Source organism: Condylura cristata, unplaced genomic scaffold, assembly GCF_000260355.1.
Source record: "Condylura cristata isolate star-nosed mole 26May11 unplaced genomic scaffold, ConCri1.0 scaffold00025, whole genome shotgun sequence".
Classification (NCBI taxonomy): Eukaryota; Metazoa; Chordata; class Mammalia; order Eulipotyphla; family Talpidae; genus Condylura; species Condylura cristata.
The window spans coordinates 4,042,842-4,055,052 of NW_004567126.1; the positions used below are offsets into that span (position 1 = coordinate 4,042,842).

The 12,211-nt window shown below is 37.4% G+C and overlaps 1 protein-coding gene across 2 annotated transcripts in view; it reads right to left on the bottom strand.

The window, feature by feature from the left end:
• LOC101633728 (caspase-13-like) overlaps positions 1 to 12,211 on the bottom strand; it is a 16,580-nt gene that overhangs the window by 1,867 nt on the left and 2,502 nt on the right. Inside the window, exons 2-8 of one of the 2 annotated variants that reach the window (XM_012729326.1) lie at positions 8,007 to 8,261; positions 6,047 to 6,156; positions 5,078 to 5,251; positions 3,539 to 3,773; positions 2,624 to 2,761; positions 1,844 to 1,953; positions 245 to 348 (exon numbers count right to left, since the gene is read on the bottom strand). In XM_012729326.1, coding sequence (XP_012584780.1) covers positions 250 to 348; positions 1,844 to 1,953; positions 2,624 to 2,761; positions 3,539 to 3,773; positions 5,078 to 5,251; positions 6,047 to 6,156; positions 8,007 to 8,261 — 1,121 coding nt within the window. In that variant the 3' untranslated portion in view covers positions 245 to 249. Of the gene's footprint in view, positions 1 to 202; positions 349 to 1,843; positions 1,954 to 2,623; positions 2,762 to 3,538; positions 3,774 to 5,077; positions 5,252 to 6,046; positions 6,157 to 8,006; positions 8,262 to 12,211 lie in introns of both variants that reach the window. The other variant, XM_012729327.1, reaches the window with a different exon arrangement.

Consider the following 12,211-nt stretch of genomic DNA (forward strand, 5'->3'; position numbering starts at 1 on the left):
TCAGAGGACATAGTTCTATTTCTTTACTGTTCTTTCCTCTGCTTTTTGTGTGCTTGTTATGAACAGTTAATTCTCAAGATCTAGTTTCTTATAAGAAAAACAAAAAAAAAAAAAAAAAAAGCAACTAACAACCAAACTTTGTCCACAGAGAATACAATTTGGTAACCCAAGCAATCAGCAATCATTACTTACTGGTCCTCACCATTAGTATCATTTTTCCAGTTATTTTGTGCTTGATACTCACTAATATCAATTGCCAGGAAAGAGGTAGAAACATTTTGGCATATTTAGTCTTTCAATAGTGGGCATCTGGAATCTATCACATCGTTTTTCAAATGATTGTTGTACCTAACAACATAAAAGGACTTTAGATGAGACACACCTCTTAAGTATTCGCAGAAAATATTCTGTACCATGAGCCAGAATATTTTGGAAATGAAGAGTGCTCCTGTAGTTGATAGGACCAAGCCTTTTGGACATTCTAACTCCCTGACACAGTTACCCTTCTCAGAAATGATACCTCAAATTGGAAATAAGGCCCTGATCTCAAAATATATGCTTCATGCCTAATCCATGGCCTTTTAATCTCAGTTTCAGCTACCTCTCATTTACCACCTATTCTTGGAGAGCTGTTTCTGAAATTGAATTTCAGAGGTCCACTATATTTAATATCTACCATCTTTAACTACCCAATTGACAAAATTAAAATGCGAAGATCCTTAAAGATCTGAAGACTAAACAACTTTTACATCCCCACCACCCACCAAAGTGATAGCCTTTCTGCACTGACTACAGATACAAACCACAGTTACTCCATTCCTGTTTTTTTTTTTCTTTTTATGATAGTGCTCTTGAAAGTGTAATGTCTAGTTGCTATTCACCCAACAGGACTTATCTCCTTAGTTGCTACTCAGTGAGACCCAATTCAAGTTACATGTAGTCTTCTCCAACTCACTAAAAATAAATCCTTCTTTCCCATGAGAGTACTATTCTCTAAGACTTGAAGTTTAATAAACAAACCACACTTTTTCATGATCTTAAGACCAATTCATTTCTCTTTAAAAAGAAAGAAAAGTGAGTATGTGTTATTCACATTTCTATTTATTTAATCAATGAATATTAAAGCCATGTGCTTTATTTCCTTTGCAATAATCTCTAAGGGATTGAGCAAATCTCTGCCTTCATGATGCTTGCATTTGAGTGAGTGAATACAAGTGAAAGACAATGGAAATATAATATTAAGTGGGTAGTGGTAAGAGTTTATTGGGAAAAATAGATTAGAAAAAGTAAGAAATAAAGAAGGACCTTAGTTGGAGAAGGAGTAGCAAGTCTTCCCAATGGAACAGTCCATTCAAAGAATATTTTATTTTGTATTTTCTACCATGTGTTCTAGATCCTATTGTTATGGATTCTGTCAAGATCTGTAATTGTTTATCACTCTTATACTAGCCACCTCTCTCACAAGAATGTAAGCCCTGAGTGACCTCTGTTATAAATGTCTCATTTACCCCTATCTCACCAGTTTACCACATTACTGAATAGACCTACTGCTTATTTCATCAACAATTAAGACATAAAATTTAATTCAGACTTCCTTTTATTATTCAAATTCTGAAAGTGTATCATCCATACCATACAAACTTATATTTTACGTTTTGTTTGTTCTATTTGATCTCCCTCTGGCAACTTTATTTTCTAAATCTGATTTCAAACACCTTACAGACAGAAAACAGGTTCTGTACATTTGCTTGCCTGACAAATTCTGCCATTGTTGTTTGAAAGGCAAGTGATACTGAAGTCCTCCTGAATACAGAAAGGATTGGAAAAGGAAAGCAGAGCTCACCTTCTGAAATACTTCCAGTAGATGACAGCACCAAGCATAATTTTGTAAGCATGTGATAAGTTCTAGAATGAAATAAGAACCTCTTGTGGTGTCTCTCCAGGATTTGGTATCTATGAATAATGAGAAAAGCAAGTTGGCAACTTGTTTTTTGTTTATATGTTTCTATCTGTCTCTCTGTCTATCTATCTATCTATCTATCTATCTATCTATCTATCTATCTATCTATCTACCTACCTACCCATCACATATCTTGACATGCTTGAGGGAAGCACTTATAAACTTGCACTAAATCACTTTCTGCAGAAGGAAGCAAAGAACCTGGCAAAGCATGAACTAATGGGACAGATTATCAAAACTGCCAGAGACACTGATCACATTGTGGCCATGGTACTAGCTTTCTCCTGCTCCAGGGAGCATCACATAGGAAATAACGAGAAAGGACTTGGTAATGACCAATTGAGAAGCTCATATATAATACTACTCAAAATTTTAAATGGATTTAATAGAACCTGAATCAGTCATTTGTCTTCAAATTTTATATGGTGAAGGTAGCCCCTCTACTATGTTGTTTTATGGTTTGGTATAGCTTTGACTGTAAAGTGCAGTACTCATCCTGTAAATATAATTTTTAAAATAGAAAAGAAATATGTGTCTCTCTAGAACAAGTAAAATAAAAATACATCTCAAGCACTCAAAATCTCTCACAAAGTATCCTTGCATGGGGTTCAGAGTCATCAAGGGGGCTTCACAAATCCTTGGGTGTGACTGAAAGACACATACGTGGAGTCGATGAGTAAAACGCGATGAAGTCCTTCTCCACGTGGGTTCTGCAAACAGCATCATCCTCTACATTCTCAGGTGAAGAGCTGTCTGCAGAGGCTCCTGAATCATCACTGACCACCGTTGCACCTAGCCTTTCTAGAGAAAGACCAAGAGCGAGATCCTATCTACCTCATTCTTTTTAAATGTTCATTCTGACAAATCTCTCTCTCTCTCTCTCTCTCTCTCTCTCTCTCTCTCTCTCTCTCACTCACTCACACACACACACACACACACACACACACACACACACACACACCACATTGCCTTTGTCTGGACCAAGTCAGTAAATACAGTGTCATAAAACAAAAGATCCTTTTATCCTAAGAAGAGCTAAGAAGATGAAACTTTATCTACATAATTTCTGAGTATAGATACCACTTTTTAGCTGAATTATTTCTGCTTTTGTTCCTTAAACATAGAGCCAAGAGCTATGAGATAACTGGATGTTAAAGCAAAAAGAACATTTTGCATTTTGGCTATGATACTGTGTTCCCTTTTCCCCTTTTCATAATATCTGTGGGGTTGGGGGTGAGGAGTGCAGCTAGTATGTAATGGCTTCGCTTTTGAATGAAATTCTTCTCAAGTCAGAGAATGTCAAATTTTTTGCCAAACATTTACAAGTAAAGTTGTCATTCAAATGATTTCATTCCAGCACTTGAATATCTTTGTTTAACTTTGATTTAGTGATGCTGGCAATCTCCTTTACCACCGACTATGAATTAAATTTTCAGCTGACAAGACAAATTCTCATACTACCAGCCCCTCAATTTTATTTGGCGAGGATGAGATCCGAGATTGTTTTCCTTCCATACAAAACACCCATGGCATTCCTCTGCAAACCCTTCCATGACCATTATTGTCCAGCTCACTCACCACCTCTGCAAGTCTGGATGATGACGACCTTGGGTTTATCCTTCAGAGAAGTGCAGTTGCGGGTGTTGAATATCTGGAAGATGGTGTCATTAGGGAGCATGTCTAGGTTTTTCTCACCATGCTTGATCCCACAGATTCCTTCCAGGGTTCCATGAGACATGAACACCAAGAACGTGCTATCAGAGGACCGGTGCTCAGGGCGCGCAGCAAACTCCCGCAGTGCATCTTCCATAGCCTGGAAAGCCCATGAGTCTTACTAAATAGAAACAGCACTCAAGTTACTCTGACCTGCTATTCATCAGGGTCGGTCTAACTCCACCGGTAGTGTCCCAGCTGAGGTGCTTCACACAGTTCAGTAGTGAGTGTGGATTTCTTTCACTTGCTTTCTTCCATTTTTTTTTTTAAGATCTATTTCTGCATACAGAACTGGGGTACAGGCCAGAAGTGCAGGGGTGGCGAGAGGATTCATCAGAGACAGAGTGAGGAGCAGAATGGCAGATTGACAATGTACATTGCTGAGGGGAGCAGCTGGTGAGACAGGAGAGGTCTGCTACTCCATGTGGATCACCTCTAGGGCCAGGTATTGAACTTGCACTGAAGCAACTGTGGCTAGCTTGCAATGTTGTGCTTTAACCCACTACCAAGTATTTCTTTCACTTTCTATCATGAATCCATAGCTTCAACTTCCCAATCCTGCTGGCATTATACCCACTGTAAATTTGATACATCCTGCATTTGCTTATCGTCGTATATTGCATTTTCCTCATTTCTCCAATTGTTGAGTGAGAACCTTATGTCATAAATGGAACATACCCAACTCTCCCAAAGTTTTCCCTTCCATGACTAGATTAAAATCCACTTCTGCTGCTTCCTCCCATTCTCCTCACACTGGGCTTTCTGTGCTAGTTTAAAATGCATTTGAGACTTTTCACTTGTAGTTACCCCTGCTTGGAATACCTTCTCTTCACACCTTTCCAGAGCTGCATTATTGCTGCACTCATCAGCACCTGTCTGATCTCTGCAAACAGACTCTTATTGCCATCACATCAAACATTATTATTCTATTCTCACAAGTTCGTTCTCTGTGTTTTTATTTCTTTTCACCTTTACAGTGATACACATGTCTGAAATTGTGTATATTGATAATATGATTGCCTTCTGCCAAGTCAAACAAGATCATGGGAGTTGGGCACCTTCTGGCTCTTTTATGGACTGGGAATAGCACCATTGACAAAGCAGGCTCTGGCTAAGTATTCATTACTCCAGAATTTCCTGAGATGTGATAAAACTGAATGTTACTTAACTCACTTTTCAGCTTGAATTGTAGGTGCACATACCAATCATATTTTTATCCGTTATGGATTCAAAGATATTGGGAGCCCAAAACACATGTAGATTTTGCCTTCCAAATACTTTCTATAATTACACAAATACACACACACACAAACACACACACCAAGGGCCTGGCCTGAAGCCCTTATGAAGCTACCTTGTGGCAGGAGGCTGTGCTGAATATGCATATGTGATGTGGAGACTCACCGTGGCTGTGAGTTGCTCTTTCACGTCCACTGTGTAGTCAAGGCTCTTGAGCAGGGCCTGCATCCCTCTGATGTCATGCTCTGCCCCATGCCTGTAAGAGAGCTGCTCAAACTCCGTATTGCATATGATGAGAGCCAGACGCGTTCGGCCCACTTTCTCCTTTATTGGGTAGATCTGCAGGAGGGATAAGCAGTGTACTGAACTCACTTCATCTCTGTGAAAACCTCTCACACCAATCATTGTCGCTCTGTGAGTGCTTGTGGAGACGCCCCACCCCCACCCACTGCCATCCAGTAGCACAAGGTCCAACCTTTATCCTCTTTGTATGGATTGATAGACAATAGGAACAAGTGTGAATGGAGAGTACATTTTCGGGAGCCCAGACAAGACCTACTACAATTCCAGGACGGTTACTGGAGAATTCTGAAGAGGTTAGAAAAATTCTACCTTTTTTTACTCCTCTCTCTACCAACTTGTATATTTCAACAGAATTCTAGATGCAGACCAAATTTTATAAAAACCAGAAACATTTGCCACTGGTACCAGCTAAAGGCAGTTCCTTTGCCTTTGATAACATTATTATTTGGATACTGTTTCAAACATATGAATATAGGAGGCCTTATGGAGAGTAATTATATTTTTAAATGTGTTTTGTGCCTAGAGTTTTCCACTACAATGTATGTAGTTACTACTCAACCATATTGTCTTATATTTTTTAGTCCCCTCTGCAGCTAAAAAAGTCATAAATTAAAGAAAAAATTGAACATATAAATGCACAGCCAGATATTTGCACTTTATCATTGGTGTTGGAAAGAGAATGGAGCCTATGTGAAGACTCATGATTCCTCCTTGCTAAAAAACATCTGAAAAAGATTCCCACCACCCCCACCCCATCAACTATTCATTATCTATCCATTTGTATTTAGTGAAAACAGTTGCTTCTCTTTATTTGGTGGCAGAACATCTTACCTCCCCTGCTCTTTCTTGGCTTATTCTCAGGAATTTTTCATGAGGGCAAAGCTTCATGCCATCTGCAGTTTCCACTGACTCAGGTGGTCTGGCCGTGAGCGCCGGAGGAACTGCAGGGTACATAACGTCACATAAAGCATCACAGCTGCTTCTGTGACCAGCAGCCCAATTAGCAGCTGGGAATATTGGCAGAAAGGGGAGTTCTGGGAAGAAAGTTTCTTAACCTGTGTGGTTATAGTTGTAGCTGATGTATAGTATGAGAGGAAGTATACTGTGACTAAGAAGGGACAAATGTCTTAACACAGAAAGCAGATGTAATATTCCCCCAAAAGAAGGATGTGTTATTCCCAAAATGCTATCATAGATTCTGATGCATCCTGACCTAATTACTAAAAAAAGTATGTTTCTCCAGCATGGCTAGTCCTCATCTGGCTGAGGTTGTGCAAGAGAGTGGGAAAGCCCAGAGCCCTCCCTTGGATGTCAGAAAGAAGAAGAATCCACAGAAGAAATTAAGAGGAACATACCAGAGGGAATGTAACCAAGCTTTAGTTCATGAGAAGAAACTTATCTTCGGCTACAATATTATCCTGTATAAAAGTTTCTGTTTCTATAGTTTATTATATTTTCTACTTGACTCATTCCAATAGGAGTTTAAATAATCCTTTTTTTAATAAGTGACTTTCTAAAAGTTATGCTAAAAGCATAAGCTAAAAGCTGTGCAAATACAGCAAATTTTAAAGCTTTAAGATACCAACATTTTTAAATATTTCTTTTCATTGATTATATAGTGACATGATTTCCCTTCTCATTCCAGAAGACACCGCCAGCATGAAGCAATACAGGATCCTGGAACTTTCAGGACCAGAAAGTATGTGTTCCCACTGAAGTTCTCTCCTTTCTTTGCAGTTTATGCAGCTTTGGTGGTCTCAAAAATTTTAGAAGTATTATCACCTACAGCTATATAGATATAGTATTTGGGGATAAAATTGGGATTTTGATGAGAATCATCTCTTAGCTCTGAAAGAAAACTTGCATGAACATGAACCCTTACAGTTCAAAACAATGTATGGTGTGACCTGCTTTCTAACAGGACTTCCATTAGCCTGGTAGCACATCAGAAAGAAGTAAGAGACTCAGGGATCTATGTAAAAATTTTAATATCTGATACTTATCTGTTATGTAATAAAATGATCAGAAAAACTCTTAAATTGCTACAGAAAGCTAAGGGTTGATATGGCAGAAAGAAGAGTCTTTTCCTCTGGTGTGGGCAGGAATTCAAGTGGTAAACCTGGACATGAGGACATTTAAGTCCAGAGATATTCTTAATTCAATCTAAGTCAGAAGTTTCAGACAATTTTAATTAATTGGTCACTTTATAGGTGGTCTCCTGATCATATTTCATAAACCACAGAAATGAGAAAGTACTCCAAGGTCTTAATACTGGAAGTTGAATGATAATTATGATAACTGGTATTTATTGTGTAATGTTTTTCATTTGTCCATCCTGTGTTGTTTACCTGCAATGTTCCCGGGAGTCTTCTAAGAGCTATTGTGTTCAGAAAGCCTACAGTTGTCTCTGATTAAGAAACCCAGTAGAATACATTCCTACCTATTAGAAAGAAGATTAAAAAATGGAATAACTTTGTTAGTGAGAATTAGTGATTTTACTTTTGTGATGTTAAGTGTAGATGCAGAATATATACTAGAAGTATTTGATTCTGGAGCTCAGAGAACTCTGGCTGAGATCTAAAATCTAGGGAGTTACCATCCTAACCTACCATTGTACAGCTAGCCATACAAAGTACAAAGATGGCCTCTAAAAGGCTAATGAAAGATTTAGTAAAAATGATGCTTTCATAATAGCAGGAAGGGCAGATTTAGAGGACACTGGTGGGAAATTTCCTTGGAGCAAAAAATTTCCTTGGAGACCCTGGGAAATATGAGAACACCGTAGTCTTACCTTTTGTTTGTGTGGCATTTTTGTTGGTGTTAAGGAGGGTCTGTAGGAGAACTTCACCTGCTATATGGCGTTTCTGTAATATAGAGTCCACAACGAGCCGGGTTTTCTGTCGAGGTGTGGCCTCTTCAAATTTTTTCCTCTCTGATTTTTCTAATTTCAGAACATCTTTTCCTACTAAGTCATCTAAAACTCCAACAAGAAGTTCTTTGCCCACAGATTCCAAATTCTTAAGTAGAATTCTGTTGTTTTTGTTTTCTGTGAAAAGTAAAAATATTCTTTCACATGTGCATACATAACCTAAAGAGAATTTTCCTGTCTTCAGAGAGCACTCTAGATTGTGAAACTGCCTTGAAAAGACTTCTGACGAGTATACCGTCTCCCCATCATCTACACTGTCTTGTCCTACCTACAGTGTTCTCTCTCCCATCACATAAATATAAGGCTGTGTTTCAAGATTCATCAGTGGGCCTCCCGCTGACCCAGGGCTTTAAATCTCTCTACTAAAGCATGATTTCATTCCCCAGCCAGGGAGCTGATCCACATACAGTGCAACAGACCTCTCCTGTCTTGCCCACTGCTCCCCTTAGCAGTGTATTTCAGTTGATCCACCTGTTCTGCTCCCCACACTATCTCTGGTGAATATCTCATCCCTGCATCTCTAGGCTGAACCCCTATTCTTCTATGCAAAAATATTATTTTTTTTAATTAAAAAATATTTCATCACCACTTCAGATTTTTTGATAGCATCTGAGATCTTTGTGATGTTGGACCTAATCCCAATGTATTCACATTTTCTTTTCTTTATTTTCTTTCTCACAGTAATGATGGTGCACTACCGCTAAGGAACAGCCATATTATTTTCTGGACTCTGCATTCCTCCCCAGACTATAGGGTCTTTCCTCTGTATTTATTTGTGTGGGTGAAAAGAGCTATGCCTTTCAGTCTACATCCCATTTCTGCATCTCAGTACTTAAAATATTTAAAATCTCTGAATAAACACATCACCTAATGAATTCACCCAAAGTCCTTATACTTAAGATATTCTCTCACTCAAATTTCAAAATTAAAAATAACCTGAAAATTCAGAACTGAAAATCAACTTTCTAAATGGTACATTAATTTGATACTATATGGTACATTAATTTATTACTGTCTGGCATAATTTCAAGTTTTACAGGTGAATATGTAAGTTTTACAGGTGAATATGTAAGTCAAAGTAATCCTTTAAATTTAATCCCATAGAAAAGATTTGTATTATATAAGAAAGCAAGATATCTTATTAATTCAAAACTCAAGCTAAAAGACAGTTTTCCAGTCCATCTAGATATAAAGATAATATACATACAAAAACACATTTTCTAAAGAAAATGTAACAAGACTTGAATCAAAATTTCAGCTCAGAGGCATCAGCCTTATTGTCCGTATTAACTTGCATTATTCTTTCAATAAGTGTTTTTGAACAACTATTATGAAAAGAAACATGGAAATTCTAAAACATGAAAGTGATCTAATACCAGTTAATTTAATAATTGTTAATGTCTCTTGTGCATTTATCATTATTAAAAACAATTATATATAGGGCCTCCCTGTTGGCACAAGGGGTTAAGTCTCAGCACTACGAAGCTATCACAGCCACTACAGAATGAGTTCCATCCCTGTACAGGAGCTGACCCTCATGGCACAGCAGACTTCTTCTATCTTGTCTGCTATTCTCCTAAGCAGTGTATTTCAGTGCGGCCTCTTATTCTGCTCCCTACTCTGTCTCTGGTGAATCCTCTGATCTCCCCACACCTCTGGCCTACACCCCAGCTTCTGTATACATAAATAAATACATTTTAAAAAATAACAATTATATATAAAGTTACATAAAGTATAATATGTTTATAATTTATAAATCTCTGTACTGCATACTTTATAAATATTTTATACCAGACCTTCACAAATATCCAGGAAATAATTAATATTTCCTCTATTTTATAGATCACTTAAGTAAAACAATAACATATACCTGGATTTAAATTCTGTTCTTATGCCATGTTTTTGTAGTTAAGAACAACACTGCTTCAGAATAATGAGCTCCTGTATGTGTCAAGTGCTTTCTATCAGTTCAGACCATCTATAGATCTGGAATATGGATGCTTGGGTATGCTGGGGTAACTACACCTGAAGGAAGTGACCCTTATTACTAAATATTAACAATGTACACCAATGGTACCTCAATTAAATGAATAAATTCCCTGTAACAGGAATATTAATATTTCCATTACATAGAAATGGAAATAGAAAGCTGAAATAATTGACCCAAAGGCTTTGTATTGTATACATGTGTATATTAAGTAGGGGAAAGAATTCAAATTAGGGGGTACAGAATCCATAACCACCCTACTCTTAAATTGCCAGACTACTTTACATGATATCTGACAAAGATTCACTTAAGAGAATTAAAAAAAATATTTCAGGAGCTGACATAATCCTAGATAAATTTATGATGGTAATAACACAAAAGGCTTCTTAGAAAAGGTATAGTCACAATGACGTTATTACAGTATGTGAGAACATAGAGTTTCAAGAACTGCAGGCAGCATGTACTTTCCTGTGTGGAATATTCATTCTGCCTGAGTTTTGGATTTCTGTTTCATTTACTTGTACCCTCCATATGCTGGTAGATTGTTGACTGAAAGAATGAAATGGGGTGAAATATGTAAACAATAAAACCAAAGAGGTTTGCCCTCAGATCACCTTTCATCAGCTACACATTCTCTTGGTTTCAGTTATTAAAAAATTTCCTCAAAATTTGTATATTCAACCCAGATGTAGACATCCAAATCAAGACTCACATGCATCTCTTTTCCATATTCCATAAAGTTGTTCAACTCAACCTTCTAAATTGAACTTATTAGTTCTTCATCTATAGTGTAAGTGAAATTAATTACCAGATACACTAAAGTAGCAACATCTGGTGAAATGAACCTCTTTTGTTCTTTCTATATATCTTATATCCATCTCACTTCAGGTTGTATTATTTTTCTTTTGGGGGGCTGAATATTTGCAGTTTCACAATCTCTTATTTCTAATGGCACCTTACTGACATTCTAACCACATCCTTGCTCTCTTAAAGATTCCAAGAACCTATAAATCTACACTTGTAGATTTGTACGATCTGTTCTTTGGAATGAGGTAGAATGGGTGTTCTAAAATCTAGATTTGATCACGAAATCCATCCATTTAATCTTGGTCTTCTCATTCAGCTTCAACTTCTGCCATTTAGTTCATTATGTTTTATACTCTTGACCCTTCTTTCTGTTCCCAGAAAATACTTATTTAGGGTTCCCACTGTGTACTGTCTCCCACCCCGCATCCATTCTGTAGCTCCTTGTTTATTATTCAAGTCTCAGGTCACTTGCACCTTCCTCTGGGGAACCCTGAATGATGCTGAAACTAGAGGGTCAGAGGTACACTCTCCTAGAACACCTTGTTTCTTCTGAAGAGAGAACAGTTATTAGATAAGTGGAAATGGGCAAGCCATATTGGTTGTTTATATGTAATAAACTTATTTTCAAATATATTATCTAATGATGCTCTGTGACCATCCTATAATAGTGAGATCATCCCATCTGGCAAAAAGGAGGTTGTGGTCATGTATTTAATTAAATGCTCCCCTGCTTCATGGTCAGTTAGTGCCAAAGAAAGAAAAGATGACTCCTCATATTTAGAAGTAAGTGAAAAGTCACGACATGAAATATATATGCTGAGAATAATTGTGTGGCTAAGGGAAAATCTCAAACATTAACACAGTAATAAGGACTTACACTGCATTTTCCTTTTTATCATGTTGGTGTTCTTCTCACTTGCCACACATATATGGACAATTAATCTTTGACAAAGGAGAAAACAACATGCAGTGGAACAAGGACAGTTTGTTAAATGGTTCTGGGAAAACTGGACCACTACATGCAAAAAAAAAAGACTAGACCACTACCTCACACCATACATAAAAACAAACTCAAAATGGATAAAAGAACTGAACATACGACCTGAAACTATAAAATATATATAAGAAAATAAGGGTAAAATACTCTATGACATACATCTCATAACATCTTTAAAGACTTACCCCGAAAGCAAACAAAATGAAGGAAAAGATAAACAACTGGAACTACATCAAATTAAAACACTTCTGGGGCCCTCCCTGGTGGCGCAGCGGG